General features: G+C 44.7%; 1 protein-coding gene across 1 annotated transcript; it reads left to right on the top strand.

Moving 5' to 3' along the window:
• Positions 1 to 11,230: 11,230 nt before the first annotated feature.
• Positions 11,231 to 16,875, top strand: LOC119394672 (uncharacterized). Its single transcript, XM_037661989.2, has 4 exons — positions 11,231 to 11,478; positions 12,908 to 13,103; positions 14,783 to 15,262; positions 16,763 to 16,875. Exons 1-3 carry the CDS (start codon positions 11,452 to 11,454, stop codon positions 15,256 to 15,258), a joined length of 699 nt encoding a protein of 232 aa, XP_037517917.1. The 5' UTR covers positions 11,231 to 11,451; the 3' UTR covers positions 15,259 to 15,262; positions 16,763 to 16,875.
• Positions 16,876 to 22,806: the final 5,931 nt, after the last annotated feature.

Here is a 22,806-nt window from a genome sequence, read left to right as displayed (position 1 = left end):
GAATTTTTTTTCGGGGGGGGGGGGGGCACCTCCATGACCTGAAGTGGGAGCAGGGCAGGCAGATGTGGTCGAGTGTCATTTTGTGCTGTGCATGCCATGGTAAAAAAAATTCGGGGAGGGGGGAGGCACGGACCCGGTGTGCCCCCCCCCCCCCTCTTGGCTACGCCACTGTCACAAGCTCCTATATGGCTTCAGCCTTGCACATGTAGTGCAAGCTGACCCAATTATTTTATATGCAAAGAAGCAGCTGCTTAGCGTCCACCGCATGAAGCGCTTGACAGCCACACCGGCACTATGATAGTCACGAGTTTAACTGGGGCCTTCTCAGAATCAACGAGCTTGTACCCGAGTTTTCGCGTCAATCAGGTTGATTGACAGAGGCCGGCGGCGAAGATCAGGTCCACCCACCGCGTTTTCTCTTGCCGAGGAGCAGTGCTTACGCCGCAATGCCAGCGAGTGGCACGATTCATCAATCAGCTTAATCGCACAGACTATACAGACACGCACGAAGAAGTAAAGGTTATATCATGACGTGGCTACGATATGTCGCATTCAATTTCACCGCGCTCACGACGTATCACTCACAGCCGCGTTGCCGCCATGATGCCTGCGCCCCCGGTGACAACCTGTCCGTATATTTATCTGCAATATTCGGCAAAAGCGAAACGAGCTGCACAAGAGTGCTACGTGTGCGTCCTTGTTGCCTTCGAGAGTGCAAATTCCATGCTGCAGGCGGAACGAAAGAACTTGCCCGAAAGAGGAGAAACGCCCACGAACACGCCTATGGGAGGCGCGATGTTGAGTTGACAAAAAAGATAGCGCGACAATCACGCTAACTGTGCTGCACTGTTGAAATGTTGACTGAGTGGTGGCGCTGATGCGTTCTCACGCGGTGTTCCTTTGAAAACCGCCGCAAATGCTGCACATGCGTTTGTGACGCCATGCTCGTTCTTGTAGCGATTTTTATCAACGCTGCCCTCGCGCGCTCCGCACTGTTTTCGTGCCATGACCGCCGTAATGCGAGTTCGGAGCAAACTCGTGTGTCCGAGAAGCTCGGGCCATCCTGCATAGCACCCCAGAGAGGTAAACAGTTTTCATCCCATGCTCTTATTGCCGTCAGCGAATTGACCGCTCATGCTGAAACACACGTGCCCGTGCACCTTCTGACTTGAATAGTCGCTGGTGTGTTATAACGTAGGAGCGCGATCTTCGAAAAACTTATGTACGACAATGAACAGGACTTCGTGGGATACATCGGCCCAGTGCAAATCTTCAAACGAGAGTACGTCTGTCTGACAGACGCGCTTGTTCATTTTTGCAGCCAGCCCATAGGAAGGCGTCCGCAAATTTCGTTTGCATATTCAAACTGACATTGCGGCTCCTGACCAGCTAGGGTCAGTTTTCTGCACAATCGTGACATTATCGTGGCTCTGACTTTGCAGTGACGCAGCGCACTTCGCCATCACTAATATGGTGCTTTCACACGAAACGAAATCTCTACAAGAAAACGTAAAGGCGATTTTCATGTCCCTAAAAAGATTGTAATCAAAGGTATATCTTCAAAAAGAAAAGAAAAATGCTGCGTATAGTTAGGGTGTTTGTAATGTAGGCCTAGAAGTTACTGTTCTATTTTAATGTATTCTTTTAGCCTGATAGGCTTACTGACCAATACACATATCTTGGTGCTGTGAACAGAGCCAGTCAATAATGAAGCTATTCGAAATATTTGTTCTTGATATCTACGCGCCAGGACAACGATGCGATTATGAGGCACGCCGCATGTGCGAATTCGGGTTGATTTTACAAGCTAAGATTCCTTACCGTGCATCTGAACTCTGCTATTGAAATGCGCGATCCGAAGTCGGAATCAAACCCGCGACCAGTCTGTATCACTAACACTCAACGATTTTGTAGCTCTCGGCACATATTGAGTTCCCGCAGAGCACCCATCATAAGTGTGGACATGGCGATGGAACAGAGTTATCTCACACACACAGTGTTCAGTCCATGCACGACAGGTGAGCACGGTTGCGGGCTTTACAAACAGCCATACCTGTGGATTCGTCATAGGCGCAATCGTAGTCATACTATTACTAAAACGCCACCTACGCTTTCACCATATCTCGCTGATTATACCAAGAGCCGCGCACACACACGTCACCTCTCGGAAACCACCCAACTGCTTCTGCAGAGACAGTTCTACGAAATTTGGCAGCTTGGCTTCACCATCGTTCGTGCGCTTTACAGAGGTTGTCGATTAATTCTGCTTCTATCTGCGATGTTTTAACAGTGGAGCTGTTTGAGCTGGAGGTTATGCCGTGCAGAGTGAACAAAAAACGATCATCATCGTGATCGGCCTCTACCTTCTAGCGCGTTGCTCAGGCCGGCGCGCGCTCTTTTCGCCCTCTTCTTCATCTTCTTAAGACCTTTGCTAATTAAGTTTAATTGATATTAATTGTTCATTAAGGAAATTGCTAGTTAACGCTATTCTAATTGAGATCATGCTAATTGAGAAATACTAATTATTATCTTGCTAACTCAGGCCTCGCTGAATAAGTCATTGCTAACTGAGACCGAGCTAATTAACATCACTAATTAACCTTTCCCTTACACGTAGTCACGATGAAACTAAGCCAAGCAATATAGTTCTACGCTCCACACAGCCAAGCCTTGCATTACCTAGCCAAAACTAGCAACGACTTAGTCGAGCCCGTAGAAACCGACAGAAGCTAGGTCGGCAACAAGCTCCGCTGTTAGTCCAGCATTGCCCCGCTAGCGCAAGCTTCCCATATTTTTTTTTTTTTTTTTAAACAGCGTAGTTTTCTTTCTGAGAAACACATATTAGATTTCCTTTCTACAGCTTCGACGACCATCTCACGGGCAACGATTTCCCCCTGCCGTTCCCCCTGCCGTTCCTACGTAAACGTAACGAGTTACCGTTACAGTTCCACCGATCATCAATGGAACCGTGACGTTCCTCCGCTCCTCCAAAAAGGAACTAGTTCGTGGAACGTTGTTCCTTGGAACGCCGTTCCGTTCAACACTGGTGTGCTGGCACGCGCTAGTGCGTTCGGGCCTGTGTAAGGGGCTGGGTAAGAGGCTGTGACCTCTCTCTCTTACGCTCTCTCAGCAATCATGTGATGGCGTTGGGGAACGAGATTCTGCAGACGCGCGATGAACCAACGCGTTGTATCCTAGTCAGAACGCGCTGGCACGCGCTAGCGCTTTCGGGCGTGTGTAAGGGGCTGGGTAAGACGCTCTGGCCTCTCCCCACCGCTAGAACTGCTCATGTAAGACTTTCTCCATTGAGGCAATGAGGTCAACCGGCTATGAGGCTGTGAGGTAAGTGAGGTCAATCAGGCTATGGGGTCTGTATCGGGCATGATCACGCTCAGTTCCTGCTCCGCCACATTATTCAACCGCAGGAAAATGTGGACGAGCGGATCTCCCCGGTGCTGTATTTCCACACGCTCAGTTGTTGCAATTTAGGAGGCTGATCGCCTCGCTTCAACTTCTGTCTACAACGAGCGTTACGGCCCAGAAATTTCGTGTATGATCCGCCGACACCTTCGAAAGCAGCACCCAGACAAGCGTGTGGAAAAAGGATCGTGTCCTGCCCGTTTTCGTCGCAGTAGCTTGCATCTCCGTGCTATAGAGTCCTCTTACTGAAGTTGACGATTTGACGACTCTGTGTTGGTGCGCGAACGTTTATGCCGTCAAGGACCGGAGGAGAGTCCGTCGTGTACGCCTTGTGGCTCCGGTGAGGCACTTAAACCTCTCATCTTAGAGTGCCCGCGTTCGTTAAGCGATGTACATCGCTAATTAAGGAATACAGGCTTATTGGGCTCAAGTGCGCTAGTCTTGACGACTGCCTGGTTCCGAGAGGCCTATGGAACACTGCTAACTTTAACGAACAAAACTGATGTGGCCTTCGCTTCTAGACATTTTTCCGTATTCCTACTAATTTACATCCGAGTCTCCGTCATTTCTTTATCTCTATACTTCCTTTGCTTCCTCTTTTCTCCATCTTCCTTTCCTCTATCTCTTTCTTCCTTCCGAAAGAGCCGGCAGGCGCTCTGCCCCTCTCGGTGGCAGTTTCCAGCCCGGCTACCTCCTTGTTTCCTTCGTCTCCTCGTATGTCTGTGTATACTCATCAAATGACAACAACAACAACAACAACAACAACAACAATAATAATGATAATAATAATAATAATAATAATAATAATAATAATAATAATAATAATAATAATAATAATAATAATAATAATAATAATAATAATAATAATCAATCAATCAATCAATCATTTATTTAACGTGCCCAGAACAACGTAAGGTCTTTGTGCAGGCGCACGCAAAAAAAACAATAAAAATAAACTATACAATACAGACAGTCTTCAGAAATAAAAAGAGCAAATACACGTAGACAAAGAGAAATGAACACAAAAGGGGAGGAGTAAAATAAGACAACACGAGAAATATTGAAGGGGAATGAAAAATTAGATTGCATATATACAACTATGCGGAAAGACGGAGAAGGGAAGACTTTGTACATTGTGCCATACTATGTCAAAACAGTACAAAGCTCGGATAAAAACAATGATTCTGGACTATGAAAAATGTCAAGATCAAGAAAATTAACATTATAGAGACTTTGTATTCTGTGAACGGTAGAGTGTTGGAAGAAGCAGGCGGGTACATGAAACGGTCTGTTCTCTCTGGTTAACTTACGCGGAATTCGAAAATTAACACAATTGAGAAGTACAGGGCAGGATATGATACCGTGGACTAGCTTGTAAAGAAACAAGAGATCAGAACGATTTCGTCGGCAGTGAAGTGATGGCAATGATAATAATTCAGCAGTATTTGAACGAGATTTTTTAGCAAAGCGATGGTTATATATGCTAAGGAATTTTTTCTGGACTCGTTCAATGGTGTTACCGCTGGATTGAGCAATGCCATTCCATATCACGGACGCATACTCCAGTTGAGGAAGACATAGCGCGGTGTACAATTTTCGGAAGGGCATAGGAGAACGGAATTCTCTAGACAATCTGCAAACACAGCCTAGGGTGCGAAGACCCCGCAAAGCAACACGCTTAGCGTGAGCAGAAAAGTTTAACGTGCTATCAACAACAACACCAAGATCACTGATCTCATAAACCTTGCATAAGGACACAGAATTGACAGAGTATTGAAATGACACGCTAGATGTTTTGCGAGTGATAGACATGAATTTTGTCTTCGAGGCATTCAGAGAAAGGTTATTAGCGTTGCACCATTCGGAAAAAGAGCGCAAATCTGACTGCAGCAAGCGACAGTCGTTAACTGAATGAATTTCCTTAAAAATCTTGATGTCATCGGCATACAAGAGGAAAGAAGAATTACGAATGGCAAAAGAAACATCATTAACGTAAATTAAAAATAGGAGTGGGCCTAATACTGACCCTTGAGGGACCCCACTAGTCACTTTATACAAAGAAGATGATTGGCCATTTACCGCTACATAACAATATCTATTGAGCAGATAGCTCTGCAGGAGATTCACAACCGACAAGTCAACATCCAATTGCGCAAGTTTAACCATAATCAGTGTGTGGCTGACTACGTCAAAAGCCTTGCTCAGGTCACAGTAGATTACATCAACCTGTCCTCTCTGAGAATAGGTGTGGAGATCTGCGTCATGAAACTAGCAAGATTTGTGGTAGTTGAGCGGCCAGCGAGAAAACCATGTTGATTAGGAATCAATGAGTTTTTAACACTAAAAGACAATATTTTGTGAAGAGCCAGCTCGAAGATCTTTGATGTGGCACATAGTAGAGAAATCGGGCGATAATTAGAAACACCTGTTTTAGAGCCCGACTTAAATACTGGGAAAACACGAGCAGTTTTCCACATGCTAGGAAATGTGGAAGTGTCCAGGCACTGCTATGGGTCATAATCATAATAATAATAATAATAATAATAATAATAATAATAATAATAATAATAATTATAATAATAATAATAATAATAATTATTATTATTATTATTATTATTATTATTATATTATTATTATTATTATTATTATTATTATTATTATTATTATTATTATTATTATTATTATGACCCATAGCAGTGCCGCAAAAACATTGCTATAGGCTGATTGTTCTTTTGATACGAAAGACTAGTTTCGTCATTTATTTATTTATATATAAAAAAAAACAGGAAGGTAGGCTACGTTAGAACCGCCTATCCCAGCAACATGATAGTAGTATTGAAGAAACACACAAAAACAAGAAAAACTACAACGAATAAAAGCATAAGAAAATAGAAAAATCCACAGTCGCAAGCTGCCATCGGGCTCTGCGTAGTTACGTCACTCCCCACGTCCACATCGTCAGCTGCCACTTGGGCTGTGCCTGGGCGGCCCCATGTCACCAGATGGCGCCACCGATTATTTTTTTTTTCCGTGACCACGCTCACGCCACGAAAAATCCGGACCACATAGAGGCTAACAGCTTGTATGTAAAAACATTAAGGGTGCGCGAATAGTGAAATTTAGAACCGAATCGAATATGAATCGAATAGTGATCATACCGAATCTAATACGAATACGAATCGAATTCTATTCGAATAGTTTTAGAATAGTAAGAGAACCATTTTCAAGACAGGTCTATAATTCTACTAGTTTTTATTCCACACAAATATTCACAAACGTTAAAGGAGTCCTGACACAAAAATTTTCGCCCCGCGTTTTTTTGCTGCAACGTGTTGCTGGGGGCCTGTTAGTCATAACACGGCACATCGTTTGCTGCAGCGCGCGACAGATAATTAATTACAAGCTCCTCATTACCGACACAGCCTCAGTTTTGGTTTGACAGAGCTCCAAAAACGACAAGCCGCCGGGTGCAACTATCACCACCTAGCGAGTGAAACGCTCGGTCACGTGAGCACACAGAACAGTGACTCATTTCCGCGCGGTCTGTCGTCGTCGGGCTCATTGTCGTCTGATGGCGACGGTTTTCTTGCGGCGGGTATCGGCGGGGATGGAAGGAATTTTCGACGTGGCGAATCACTTCAGGTTTGACCCGCTGGCGAGGAGCGATTCGTCGGGAAGCGCGTCAAAACAGAAATGGCGGCTACGACGTCATCATACCTTGTACCGGCTGAAACGATTACGTATAGGGGAAGTAGGGGGGTCACCTCGGGTCACCTCCGAGGGTGTCAATGCACCAGGTGCGGCCTATAATGCTGGATCGCGCTCGCGAACTTCAAAATTCATATAAAATACCTTCCAAGCTTTATTCGCTGTCGATATTTTGCAGATGGTACGCGCACGTACACGGGAATCGATCCAGCAGGCTATCTCGGCCGCGAAATTTTGTGTCAGTACCCCTTTAACTCAGTAACATCACCGTTACGTTTAACCGACAAAAGATACCACACTTATGTAAAATGAGGTAAGCTCGTATGCAGTATATAGCGACTAGAGCCTTCGAGGTATTTTTTAACTGTAGGATGAAAACAGCACTTATTTTCCAGTATTCGAGTGGTACTTTGTCAACGGTTTCTAAATAACACTAAGACCTAAAAGTTAAATAATGTTTCATAATTGAATGTCACGAATTTCACGATATTGGTAGTGGTTTGAGGACACACTCGCTTCGGCGACACTTCAGGGAGTTTGAAGCAAAAATTACTTCATTTGGTGATTACTAAAGCTTCGATAGCCCCTTAAAAGCTTGAACTGCATGTATCTTGGCAATTAAATAATTAAAACGAGAAAAATGATCCTTCGCTCTTCCAACGTGTTGTTCCTATGTGGTTTTCCAGTCGGTGTTGATTATTCGAAAAGTATTCGAATAATATTCGATATACGGGATATGCATTAGTACCGAATCGAATAGAACGTTATTCGATTTGTTATTGGAAATTTTCGAACATTCGCACACCCCTAAAAAACATATTTCTATAGTCCAGAATTTTCCTCGCTTGAAGGGGCTGCCTTCATTGGCCAGCGCTGCGGGTCAGGTGCTACAAACGACGCGTCCGGCCTGAGTTTGTCGCATGCTTTCTATGAGTGTTCGCTCGCCATTAGCTGTTAAGCCACCGAACCAACAGTCCTTGTGCTGACCGTGCCGACAGGTGATAGCTGGGATCAAGATTATGTACGTACGCTGCAGAAGTGTTGAAAGGCGGGCTAGTTGGTATAGGTTCATACTGGAATACTGGAAGCGCAAACTACCGGGACACAGAAGGGGAACACAAACAAGCGCAGACTGAAACTTGGATTTATTCACAGAAGATAATATATGCCAGGAAAACATGAAGGGAAAGAGAAATACATGGGAGAAAGATCCACCATAATCAGGTGTCGTCCATAAACGAGATTTCACAATCTAAAAGCGATATAGAAGGAGAGCTGACACAACTCTAAACGCTTACTCTAAACGCAGGTGCGAGAGTAAAAAGAATGTGATTTATAGGATATAGGAAGAATGATGAGACCAGAACACAATCACTTTTTTTACCAGGTTTCTCAACTCTCATGCATCAAGATTCTGTATGCGGAGAAAACAAAGTACATGGTGTTCACAACACAGTACAGTGGTCACTATAGCATGTTTCTGTTAATTATATTCAATTTGTTAATTATAATATATTATATATTTGAGCCTATATTTGAGAGCGCTGCTTTCTGGTGCGTGTGCGAGCGTAGACATGTAGCGAAGTCATCCTTGCGGAAGAGTCCAAACTTTGCTCATAAAGGGAGTGATTCTATTTGTGTATGCACGGTGTAGAAACGCCTTCTGAAGCAACAAGAACAGATACGAGAAATGTCTGCTCATCGGTGACTCGCGAATGTAGATGGACGAATGTAACTTACAGGGGTGGCCACGACAAGTGTACCCCTAAACCTGTGCCATTGGTTGCGAAAATTTTGGCGCACAAATTGTGCTAGCAAATTGGGATGATCTAAACAACACTTTTGACCATAGATTATACTCAATTCCACGATATTTGTGCAAACTTATGTGCATGTAAATATTGGCTTCGTAAAATTACTCCGTGTCATGCTGTCTTAAAGTTCTTATAAATCGGCTCTTACGCGGTTGACTCGTTCATGGGAGTAACATTTGTTCGTCCTATCACGTTTGGTTTCAGTGCCCGAGTTACTCAGACCGGATAACTTGTTATTTCAGTCAAAAGTATCATAGTTACAAAGAACAACTCGATATAGAAAAAAATTAAGGCAGCTTCGTACAAGTGATGTCAAGCCTTTCAGTTTTAGACAGACAAATTAGGGCGAGCTTAAATAGCTCCGCTGTTAAAACGCTAGGTCCTATAGTGTCACCTTCAAAGCAACGTCAAGAATTTTGTTTATGTTCTTCGAAGGCATTGCCTTAACTGAGGAGCTCTAGCCTTTTATACTGCTACAATCGACTCAACTGCACATGAAATGATAGTTTATTTTCTTGCATATTTGTTTCCTTGCCCGACCTTGTACTCCTGGACATTTATTGTCCCCGCTCCTTTTTCTACGCCGAAAGCATCTGGGCCCCCTACTATACGCTAAAAGAATTAACCTGCGCTTCAGTCGTGAGCTTTCTTTCTCTTCATAAGTTCTCAAGTTGCACGAAAGAACAAAATATTGTGATGCGACTGTGTACAACCACGACCGGACTGGAAAGGCGCGCGAGCGTTCCGTCTTATGGCCTTCGCAATGCGGCTGTTTCCCCCTTCCGCCGCACTGCCGTGTCGTCGCTGCGGCCCCGCCGCTGCGTTCGCGACTGCGGTCCACGCAAAAGTAGACGCGTAACGCAGAAAAAAATGTCGTCAGACCGCAAGCAGCAAGCAGCAACGCCTATAAATACGGCAGGGTCGCTGGGCCCTTCCCGTTGAATAGTGGCGCTAACCGCGGAGAAACGCTGCAATTGTGTTGAACTCGATTGCGAAGGCCGCAAGATGAAACGCTCCCGCGCCTTTCTAGCGCGGCCGTGATACAACATACCACGCAAGCTTTGATAACTTATACATGAACAAGACATTCGGCAATTTTTGCGACACATCCAAGCATCAGCTCTACCAGTACATACAGCCATGCTGAAAGTAGAATTTGATCATCAGGTGATCCCATTTATACTCCTTATAAATTAAAGCTGAATGGCTCAGACGCCCAAATATATTCTACCTACATTTGCGTCAATCGTGACGAGGCACACAAATGTTATTGATGATTTAGACGACGCCCATAAATAAAAAAATAATGTAAAAAAATACTGCAACAAGCTTAATTCTTACGCAGTATTGAAGGTAAAATATCACTTCGTCCTATTTAAACAAGTCATGCTATGGGATCTCTGCTAGAAAATAAACGAAAACGTGTTTTAGTTTTTGCAAATATTTGTGAACTTCAACTATAAGAACTGCGGTATATTTCATTGCGTTACTATGCAAGGTGTACATTAACTGGCAATTCTCTCCACTCCTTTCTAGTCATCGGACGCCAGTTCGGTTTTAGCGAAGTATACTTGCCTGCACTCTGTTTAACGGACTTCAGCTGGTAAAATGCGGTCTGAAGTCCACGTGGTAAATGGTAGAATAGTTTAAATTTACGTGTTCATCAATAGCCGCTGATTTAAACTGCACACCACACCCAAGTATAGGTGAAACCGTTTTAATCGCATTCTGTTTAAAAATAAAGCACGAGCTATTAAAATTTTCTTTTCTTTCATTTTTCGTTGTTTCTCTTTCCTGAACTGCCGGCACCCAACGCGGTACTGCGCCAGCTGCGCGTCGTTATCGTCGAAGGTCACCTACCAGTTGCGGGGTGCTGAAAACCCCGGAAAAATGTCTCTGATCTGAAGACACGTGCGCGGCATTATAAAAAATAAGCGGAACAATAAAATGCGATGGATCCGCTAAGAAGCTCCCACACGCGTTTCAATAACGGCCAGGAAGAACATCCGACCAAGCAAGACCTTCCCGCCGCGCCTTGATTCCATCGTATCTGCCACACGCGCATTGTCAAGGCACAGTTAGGAAGACGAGCAAGATGGCACGCTCACAACAACAACAAAAAAACGCGGCGAGGAAGGGCTCGTCTATGCCTTCCTGCCACTCCTGCGACAGCAGCTTCGCGATACTTACCACCGCTCACTCTCTCAATCACTCATTTCCATTGAAACACGACAACTGTGTGCTGGCACATTGCACTCTGTGTATCACCTGAGGAAGCTCCCCGAGTCGCCCGCAATACAAGAGAGTTATCGGAGGAGCTAAGTAGGGGCAAGGACGAGCTGAAAACGTCACGTCGTCCCACCCCCGCCGTTTACTCTGTAGTCGGTGCCAAAGAAGGCATTGCCTCCTAACGGTGTCACGGTCCTTCCGGAGCTGCGGACCGTAGTGTACTTAACGTGCACCGAGGAATTCTTTCATTCCAGCACGTACACTAGCGCCAAGGTGCAATATGATGAGAACCGTGTTTCCGGCGCTCGTGAGTAGCCCTCTCGGTTTCTTGTCCTTGAATCACGCTCATTTGCATGCAACCTGCTTGCCTCGCGAGTTTGCCTCTCAAGCTTTCGTATCATCTGTGCGCCAATTGCAAGCTAATTAGTCATAATTTATCTGCTTCGACGCAGTCGTTGGGTACGACAAAGGCAACGCTTTAATCGAGATGGTGAACAAAAACAGATGCTTCCGCTGAGAAAGTAATTGTTTGTCCAAGCGCATGAGTAGCTTTTATAATCCGTATACATTATTTACTTAATGAAACCAAAAGATAACGAAGGTAAGGAGGGTATAGGGGAAATTATTTGTAGGTTTTTAACTGTAGTGTAGTAATCATGACATAAGTGGAAAGGAATTAAAATGGGTGACAAATCACCTTGCCGCAGGTAGGGACCGAACCCACAACCTTCGGATAACGAGCCTACAACCTTCGTAATCCAAAGGTTGTGGGTTCGGTCCCTACCTGCGGCAAATTGATTTTGCATCCACTTTAATTCCTTTCCACTTATGCCATAATCACTATACTGCAGTTAAAACCTACAAATGATGTCCCCTATACTTTCCTCAGCTTCGTTATCTGTTGGTTTCATTAGGTGGTGTCTAGCAAAGAAACGAGCCCTCCATCAGTCCCGCCTGTTTCGTGCACATTATTTGTCATTTCCATTTGCATTTCCGATAGATCACTGTCTTGTACAAGCGCAATCAGAGTTCAGTAATATGGGCAGGGATTCTTCTTCTGACGCACAAAAAAATAATAATCGGTGTCGTGGTAATTTTTTTCTTTACCTGCATCGACTATAATGTAAACCTACTGGATTTCCGCATGAAAGCAACTTCAACGATTACGCGAATTGGTATTTTACCGTTGAGTATAAATTTACCCCTTCATTCGTAAACACGAGGTCAAAAAGTTGTCGACAGTAAACAATCAACGGGCTGCGTTACATGCAAGGAAGCCGCAGGAAAGGTTTCTGTGTTACCACCTGCGCTCACTCGTTTTGCGCAGTAAGCTACCTCCTCAGTTGTTGCGGACGAACTCGTCGGCAAGAACTTACTTGGCAAGCAACGCCGAGGTAGCCGAGGCAATTTCACATAGATACTGCAGTGTCGGCACAGGCTAAAACAGTTCGATTTGCTAAGCGAGAGATATCAGGTGGAAATTATTATATATATCCAGGAAACCGCTAGGTCTTGTTGTCTGGCTTAGTCCTTTGTTCCTGTACACCAGGAGAGAAGCAACATGCGTCCGGTGAAATTAAATCGCAGCGAAATGTAGTGTTTCGGCAAAATCGAAAAATCAAGACTTTTTTTTTTTTAGTCTACCGAATCACTGAGCGGAAACATGCACATATCTCTAAAGCGAAAAAAAAAAAAGCTACAGCGTTGTTCAAGCTTTAAAACTATTCCTGCTGCAGGCCATCGGTGTATTGTGCATGCTCCTGGTGACCGGCCATCCTTTGCCTGAAGACCCCGGGTCAGCCGCTGCCTCCCAAGAATCGGCTCAGGACATCGCCGATGCCGTGAAGCAAGTTTCCGCTCAGAGTCCAGCCTCACAGGACGCGGTAGAAGCCGCTGCAGAAACCGCAGCCGCCGCGGCACCAGCAGCTGAAGGTATACGCGGAGGGTCGCACATTTAAAGTATCACTCCCATTCTCCACTCCACCGCAGTGACTAAAGTGCTCGGCTTTTGACCATGCACGAGGTTGTCTCCCGGGGGTCTCGATAGCTAGCCGCGACGGCTACGAATTGTATGGAGCCAGCATGCGTGCATCTGGAGAGAGTTAACGTATACGCCAATATCAAAGTGCATTTGATATAGGCACATGTCAGTTTATTCTTACATAGAGTGTCACATGTAACCAGTTGTACCGATTCAAGCCGTAAAACTCCGCCTAGAACATTTCTGCTGACATGAGTACTGAAAATACTCTTTAGTATTTGGAATACGTTTTGCCAACCAAACTTTCTGGGTAGAGTTCCAATATTGTTACGAAAAGTTGGCCGTATAAGTATAATTAACCTTCAACGCATACGCGCTCCATACTCGGACTGTAGCTTTGTGTTTTCTTTTATCCCACTAAGTGTATAATTGTCGTAGCCTCAGCATGCAGATGATCATGAGTCCTCTCTTCCTTGTTCCGTCTTCCTTTTTTTATATTGTTTCTGCGTGCTATATTTCTTTCTTCGGTTTTACGTTCTTGAGAAACATCAGATAAGTAGCATGCGAAGGCACGATGATTTATCTCGAAAACAGACAGATGTATCTCTATGATTTGTGTGCTTTGCAATCATTGTGAAGGTACTTTCATGCGTGTATACATTTCGCAAAATTTAGGTGACATCTTTTGATGTAAGTGGAATGATTACAGTATGCTAGTACGTCCATTCCCTCAATTTCCCGTTATTGCGGTGTGGGAGCAACCCAAATAATATTAACTCAAGTTTGGCGATATGAACATTTCAGCAGCGAAATACTTGTATTGTAAGGTAGTGTCCTTCGAGCCACAAGGTTAGCCTACATGAATTCGTGTTCGAGGAAGCTCACTGACATTCATATATTCAACAGCGGTGCGATGACACTGACAACACGTGGAGAAAAAAGACGTTAGCACTTCTGCTACATATTCGAGGCTATAACGGAAGATACTGTTGCACGAAGTGTGAGCATCTAAGTCCCTTACAGAAAAAGTTAGCACACCGCTTGCACCTGCTCGTAATGCGTAGATATGTAATCTCGTTCGGCGAAATAGTGGCGTAAATAGTGAACTACGAAACAGATTCGGGACGTTTAGAGCGAAATGAATGATTGGAATAGAGTTATAATGGCATCGTTACAACAGCAGCTGCTTCTATTACTCCACCGAACGTTGGGTGCTGTGTTCCTGATGCTTTAGAGCTGAGCCCTGCAAGCAGATAAGCATCGCGCCAACCTAAAACTGGTAGTTTTCTATGTGTATTGTCTGTTTGATGACCACATGAAAGTACATTCATATGTATCACGATAGTAGTGTTTTGCTGATCGCTTACACGAACACTAACGCGTGTGTATACTGATCGCTTCTCCAGGTTATGCTTGGTTTCCTCTGCTGACGTTTCTTCAGTATTTTTGTAGACTTAGCACATTGTTCGTTCGTTTATTGTGCTTATGTATTTATGGGGAAATGAACCGTCGAAATATTTTAACCATAGTGGGACAGCTGGCCCTAATGTTACCTACTTTTCCATGCGTGTGTAACTATTGAATAACAACAGTCAAGTGACACTTTCGAATGACCTTTTCTGGCTCCCAGGAGTTTCAGAAGCGGCAGCGGAAGCAGCCGCGGGAGCCGCCAGCGGCACTCACGGAGCACCCGTAGTTGCGTCGGTCGGCGCAGGAGCCGCCGATGCAGCGTTGCCTCACGTCTCGGGGGCCGTGTCGGGACCACGCTACGAGCACGAGTCTCAGCAGCAGTCTTCTCGGCAAGAGGCATTCAGTGAGGCGGCGCAAGGAGCCCAGCAAGGCAGTCAGGCGGCCGAGGCAGGCGAGGCCTTCAAGAAGGTCGAAGGCTTCGAGAATCAGGGCGGCTTCCGAAAGCAGGAGGGCTTCTCGGAGAAGAGCAGCAACCGCTACGGGTCAGGATTCTTCCAGGGCAGCGAGGGCCACAACGACTTCAACCGCGGAGACCAGCACTCATTTGGAGTTGCCGGTTACGGTGCTCACCAAGCAGCGGGCGTGGTCGGCAACCCAAACTATCACGAGCTCCTGAAGGTCGGCTTCGTCCCATAATTAGGTATGAACGCCTCTGCTTTTGTATAAGCGCTTACACCACCTACGCATAGTAGGATTTTCATCTTTATTTCTGGTATGAAGGTGCAGTGTGCTTCCCCCACACATACGCGGCCCTCACCCTGAAATATTGAGAACGGGAGCCTGGTTTGCCTCCTATCGAAAATATTGGACTTCACTTTTAGGTTCCCTTTTTTTTTCGCCGTTACTTTCGTGTCACAGCCAAAAAAACCTGCATGGCAGTGTCGCTCGATACTAAAGCTTTCTTACGCTCGGGTTCTTCTATTTACTGTGACTGTTAATACAGTTTTATGGTTCAGGGCCACTTGAATGGCTGTGGAACAGTTTATTTTGTTTTGTTGGTTCCGTTTTTATTATAACACTAACGAAGTTACATAATATTTATAAACAAGAAGAGATTCCTTACTCAAGCTGTAATGTCGGCTCCGTCGAAACTTCAATATAACTTCACAAACAATAAATGAGTTTTACCTTCTGAGCACGAAGCAGTCAATGGTTTAAGTAGCAAAATTAGCATAATTCGCGAAATGACTATATGAAACTACTGACTCAATACTTGTAGATCCAAATAACATAAGTAATATATATTAATCGGAGCAATACATATTCCAAATTAGCACATAAAATACCAATAATTTAAACCCCGATAAAAGGTAATTTACTTTAGTGAAATGAATGATACTTCATGGAGATCCGACTACTGGCAGACTAAGCATCACCAGAATATAGAATAAATTATTGAAGTTGTTTCTTAGAGTTCTGCATCTGATATGGTTTTAAACGACATGGTCGAGTGTTCTAAAAAGCGACTAGTAATAAACGTGCACTCTGCTTGTCGCAATTAGTATGCAATGTGGGTAAAATGAAGTTTTTTTTTGTATTGGAAATCAGGTAACATATTTAATTAAGCCCATTATGGCATTTCTTTTTCTTTTCTTGGAACTGCAATACTTGTGATTATTCAAAACAGTGAAAAGTTATTTCGTAAAACTTGTCTAAAATATATTTGTTTGACTTTGACATAGCCCATGGAATATGAAAGACAGTGAGCACCACTACCGGCGCTACTTCGTGGTGGCGTCGGCGCTTTGATAGCATCACTTTGGCGTTACTGCACAGAAGGTAACATAGGACTCTAACGAACCCAAAAGCATAACATCGCAAGTTTTTATAATAATTCCAGGTCGGAAACGACCTGAATGCGAGATAATACTTAAATATTTCTGACGTTACAAAGATGGCGACGTTAATGTGTCTGTGCCAGATTTGAAAAAAAAAAAAGGAATCATAGCGGCTTAATTTTTCCACTAGCAACCAACTCTTGTTCATTAAAACGAGTACCCGAAAAGTTGAGTGTCGAAGTTATACCTGAACCGTTCATTTTGATAAATAGTGCTGTTTCTTAGTTTATCTATAGGAAACGAAGCCTGTGTGATTAGTAGACATGTTTTTTCTAATGATATTTTCGTACATGCGCCCGCAGGACGAGAACATCGACGCGCCAAAATGTGCCATTCATGCAGATCACGCCTACAGCAGGTCCCAACATAATCAAATTCGTTTCTGAATAAAGAATGCATACACATTCTACTGCTGACATCTTTTTTCTGTCAAATGCCTATTCGCGCAAATAAGTGTATTCGCCTGTAAGACAACTATATGAGCGTATATCAACGCACATAACAGCATATCACGATGCAAACCCACCTCTGAAACGTGGCTTCTCTCTCCTTGTGGCTGAGAAATTCCAAAATAACTCCGTCTTAATAGCCACGAAATGTCAATGTCAAGGAAGAACTGCGCCTACTACAGCCATTTAGTCGTTTCAACAATATTATGTCCTTCGAGAAATTCTGAACGGCCACTAGTATTCCCCATCGAAATATATGTGTTGACATTGGACAGACCAAAATTAAGGTTTAACGGTCTGCATTTCATAGTCGTTAAACTGCATGTCAACTGGCCCTTTTCCGCACCATATCCGTGTACATCCCAGAGAAATTACAGGCATTACCTGAACTAGCTTCGTTTATTTCTGCATTTAGTGTACTAATACTAACAAAGTTCGCGATTTAATGTGCTTTATGTGGCCACTGTTGGCATCGCTTACAGGTGATATTCCCTATAAAAAGCTTTGCCAGCCCCGTAGTGCATTGAAGAGTGTTGCTAGGCCTTGAGAGTGTATGCTGTTCGAGGCTGTCACCGAGTCTCACGGGTGTCCGCAAGACTAATACAGAGCTCCCGATCACCGTTCACAAAGTAAGAAAGTAAAATCAAGGATAGCAAACCATAGGCGTGCGCAGGGTTTCCCATCAGGGGGGGCGGGCAAAGGTCCATCGCAGCGCCCCCTCCCACCCTACTAGGTCAATGTATGGGGCAGATTTTGCGGTCCCTCCCCCCTCTTAGGTGACTAGAAGGGTCAATGTACGGGGCAGATTTTGCGCCCCCCCCCCCTCTTAGGTGACTAGCCCCATCCCCCCCCCCCCCCTGCGCGCACGACTATGCAGCAAACAATACGCTGCCACGCATGGCTTCGCAGGCGACTCCAGTGTCGGACACACTGCCCACTAAGTTATCAGGCTATCAGCGAGTGATAATCATCCACCACAAAAGTTTTAAATCCGACTAAATGTGACTGAAATGTCCGTAAAACAATTCGTTGCATACGATTCCACGCTGGTCTTTGCCCACGCATAGAGCTCTCTCTCCTGGGCAGCCTCAATTGCACCCAAGGAGTGGGAAGAGCACCGTGCAAATGAGCCAGGAAACGTTTGCTTCCAACGCTATTGGCACCGTCGTCTAAATATACGCAATCAAAAGGCCCGGCTACGCGTTTTCTAGTAATCATTCTTACAGTGACCACCATAGAAGAAATTCTCGCAAGGTGATTCCTTTAAACACGCATTCATTCAATCCCCCGCAAGTAACGGTGTGTCCTTGGTTGTTGTGCTTCTTCCTGGCCGCTGCCACGGAGGCAACGCTGGATCATATGCTCGGTACCTGTCCGGGCCTTCACGAGGCCCGCCCCCGCCCCCTGCGCGGCTTTGGCTACCACCCAGGTCGACCAACTGACTTTAGGCGCTGGACGCACGGTCCTTTACACCGAAAACTCCTGGAGTTCATCCAGGAAACTGAGTTATACTCTTTTTATTTAATTTATGCTGTAGGGCACACTGCAGACAAATAAAAAAAAAAAGATTACATTAAGAACCCTCCACGAAACGGATAGCCCACTCTTCACCAAGGATGATGATGTGGTAGTTAGTACCGCTACTACTTGCCCCAGGAAATCGTTTACGAAAAAAATGCAATGCCGCTCATATGAGTGGATACTTTTCTGAAATATATATCCCTCTCGTTTCTTGTAGTTTGTTTGTTTTTTTCCCTTATACGAACGATTTCTGTCTTTCCCTTTTTTAATCACGCCTTTAATTTATCGCAATTCGGTTTGATCAGGTGGACTGCCTGGACAATCGGAGGTTACTTACGCCATCATTTCGCAATGTCTAGGTGGTTAATTAAGATGTTCCACATTTATCCCTTCAGTTAATCTTTATTGGAGACAGGTTACTATTGAGAACTTGATGAGCGCAGTAGTTTAGCGTAGCAATCCTAATACTAACTCTACTTCCGCCATAAATATTCGGTAAATAATAAATTTGAGCACAACTCGATGCAATCTCGAACTCGATTAGCGAATGGCCGGTTACCTTGGCTAATCACATGTCCATAATCTGCATTTACTGAACTTTTCTCTCAGGAGCAATTGTAGCGTGCGATGTATTTTGTGAATACGGGCCCAGAATCCTACACTCTAAGAACCATGACTCTTCTTTTTTACATGAGAGAGTCACATGTGTAGCACTCCCTTTAGATATGTTGACTCTCCTTAAGGAGTCACACTGACTCTCCCTAAAGAGTCACATTGACTCTCTTAGGAGGATCAATGTGAGAAAAAAAAATGCCAGCGTGACTATCTGAAAAGAGTGCTACACAAGTGACTCTCACATGTATAAAGGAAGAGTACACTGATGACACATTTTTTTAGAGCGTAGGCAACGTTTCCTGCTTACGCAGTAGCGGGTACCAGCGTACTTTGTTATGTACGTGATTTTCTCTCTCTTTCTGTGTGTGTGTGTGTGTGTGTGTGTGTGTGTGTGTGTGTGTGTGTGTGTGTGTGTGTGTGTGTGTGTGTGTGTGTGTGTGTGTGTGTGTGTGTGTGTGTGTGTGTGTGTGTGTGTGTGTGTGTGCGCGCGCGCGCGCGCGCGTGAGTGAGTGAGTGAGTGAGTGAGTGAGTGAGTGAGTGAGTGAGTGAGTGAGTGAGTGAGTGAGTGAGTGAGTGAGTGAGTGAGTGAGTGAGTGAGTGAGTGAGTGAGTGAGTGAGTGAGTGAGTGAGTGAGTGAGTGAGTGCAGGCCACGCATAATCTTACGGCATACATTTCGACTACACGGCCAATAAATGTGACCTACTACAATGAAACCTCGGTGATACGATAACAGCTCATACGAATTTCGGGGTGATACGAATTTTTCGTTGGTCCCGGCCAAGGCCCATTGGCCTGCAATGTAATGGAGTACGGTTGTTGCGAACCGATTTTACGAACGTATACGCTACCGCCTAGGTACGCAGAGGTGCTGTCCGCGCTGTCGCGGAAGACGCGCCAAGCACGTGCGAGCGCGGGAACGCAAGCGTGGGCATGCGCGCCGCCCCACCAAATCATCAGAATCACGGTGTAAGAAAAAACACTTTTCTTACGGTCAGAAGAATAAACCTTCGGAGACGCGTCACGGCCTCCGAGATTGTGTGCGTGAATCTTTGAGGCTCGTATGTGCCTCCGTGTGCCTTGGCGTTTGGATTACAGAGGACATTAGCGCCATGCTTTTCTTTTTTCTAACGTGTCGAGGCGGGCTGCTGTCGTTGTACTGTGTTTACACGTACCTGCCTTGTGCATCAGACATCCTACGGACGAGGACCGACAGAAGGCGAGGACAATCTTGGCGAAGGAGTCAGGCTTCAGAACGTCAACGTGCGCGACCGTTGAGGTTGCACTTGTGCGGGCACGGCAGTAAATCTCCCAAAAGACATCCCCAACACCTCCACAATAACAAAATCATAACACAGGACCGTGGTTTTGTAATTTTGTGGCCTTGATCCATCACGTCAAAGCGCTTCTTTTGTTACTTTTGCTGCAGTATTCTGGTGTCATGCAAAAAAGCATACTAAAATTTGTAAGGGGCTACGCTGTCGCAGGTCACAACGGTTCATTAACTAAATACGCGCGTACAGGCCGTATATTTACGAGTGCTGGTACGATTGCCGACATCTAAAAACTTAACTGACAATCATTCAGGGTTCTTCCTGACGTTGCTGCAGCCCTGAAAAACAATAAATGAAAATGTACGCCAGCTTTCTTTTGTCGCATGCTAATTTTCCATGCTTTCTGGTGATACGAATTTCGGGCGATACGAATATTTTTGGTGGTCCCGCGAGATTCGTATCACCGAGGTTTCGCTGTAGCTGCTATCTGTATTGTGCTCGGTGCAAATGAATAATATTATCACGTAGACAAGTTCCCATCGCAACCATACAGGGTGCCCCAGCTATCTTTAGCCAGAGTTCAAAAATATAGCGACACACTCAATGACGACGCGACCAAATGCATGTTGCTGACTGTTGCCTAGAGTACGCCAGGCTATTTTTGTGTTCTGATTAATTGCGTAATTAGTCCATTTTAATTGAGTAACTTTTGAAGTGACGAAGCTGGCCAAAAAATTCCACTGAGAAAGTTGTGCATCGGTTTGCAAAACGTCCGATTGGACAGTTTCTAAATTTCTATGCATTAAGTATTCGTGTTTTTTTCTGCTTACTACAGATGCCCGCGAAATACAAATAATAAAAAAAAATACCACGTGACATGCCCGCTTGCGCACCTGTGCGCTCCGTGATCCTAGTGCTCTCTAACGTTCCGCGTACAAACGATATGCTTCCCTCGCGCCGGTTCATGACAGCGATAAGCAGACGCAGCGTTTATCGCTTGTGTTGCCGCCATACAAATGACTTGTCTGGTTGTGTGACGTATTGAATTTGTCCAGAATAACTCCGTTCGTTTTGTATTGTCTAATTATTACAGAACCGCGAGCATTTCAACCATGAAAACTTTCCTTGCACTCCCTTCTTTAACATCTCGTAGAAAAGTTTCCCGTTTAACGCTATTTCACAAGGTGTATCGTCATCCCTTCCTGTATGACCAACTACTTCTTCTCCCACAGCACATATCCTGTCGCATTAATCACCATCACAAAGTAGGCATCCCTTCATGCAACACAAAAACTTTCTCCAATTCGTTTTTGCCTCGTACATCAAAGGAGTGGAACAGACTTCCCGGTGACATTGTTAGTATTAGTGATAACCACTTGTTCCGTAATGTATTAGCTAACATTGTATAATTAGGTTCTGTGATGTAGTAGCTAACATGTATTAGTATATAAATATATTAGCTAACATTGTATTAAAATAGATTGATTTGTACGATCTAATCGTATTCACTGCTTGTTGTTCAATTGCCTTTTTTTTTTGTAGTAACCCACCCCCTCTGTAATGCCATTTGGCGCTGAGGGTAAAATAAATAAATAAATAAATATAGCAAAAAGTGTTCATCGCACAGCCACCACCATCGTCGCTGCCCTGTCGAGGCAGCACAACCGGGCAAAAGTTATGGTCGTTTGCGTGCGGAACGTTAGGAAACACGATAATCATCGAGCGCACTGGCGTGCAAGCGGGCACGTCACGTGGTATTTTTTATTTTATTTCGCGGGTATCTGTTGTAGGCATAAAAACACTAATACTTATTAGATAGGAAGAAGCTTTCTAATCGGACGTTTTGCAAATCGATCTACAACTTTCCCATTAGATTTTTTTGCCCAGCTTCGTTGCTTCAAAAGTTCGTTAATTAAAGTAGCCTAATTAAACAATTCATCAGAAATCGTAAAATAGTCTGACTTACTCCAGGTAATAGTCAGCAACATGCATTTGGTCGCGTCGTCATTGAGTGCGTTGGCATATTTTGAAACTCTGGCTTAAGATAGCTGGGGCACCCTGTATGTATACATACAAAGGCATATGTATAAGTAAAAAAGCGTTCATGTGCACATAAGCGTAAAAATGAAGGCGCAGTATCTGTGCCTGTCACCGCCGTGGTGGTCTAGTGCTCATGGTGCTCGGCAGCTGACCCGTAGGTCGCGGGATCGAATCCCGGCCTAGGCGGCCGCATTTTATTGACTGCAAAATGCAAGAGGCCCGTGGGCTAAGATATGGGTGCCCATTAAGGAACCCCAGATGGTCGAAATTTCTGGAGCCCTCCACTACGGCGCCTTTCATAATGATATCGTGGTTTTGGGACGTTAAACCCCAACAATAACTATCTGTGTCCGCCGGTCAGTTATCCGACGTTTTGCGTTGTTCTCCATTCTTGAGCAAATCAGACGCCCCTCTGCCGTTTTATCTCGCCACCTAATTTCTTTTGCTCC

The sequence above is a fragment of the Rhipicephalus sanguineus genome, chromosome 1 (assembly GCF_013339695.2).
Source record: "Rhipicephalus sanguineus isolate Rsan-2018 chromosome 1, BIME_Rsan_1.4, whole genome shotgun sequence".
Lineage (NCBI taxonomy): Eukaryota > Metazoa > Arthropoda > Arachnida > Ixodida > Ixodidae > Rhipicephalus > Rhipicephalus sanguineus.
This window is presented reverse-complemented; position numbering and strand designations above follow the sequence as displayed.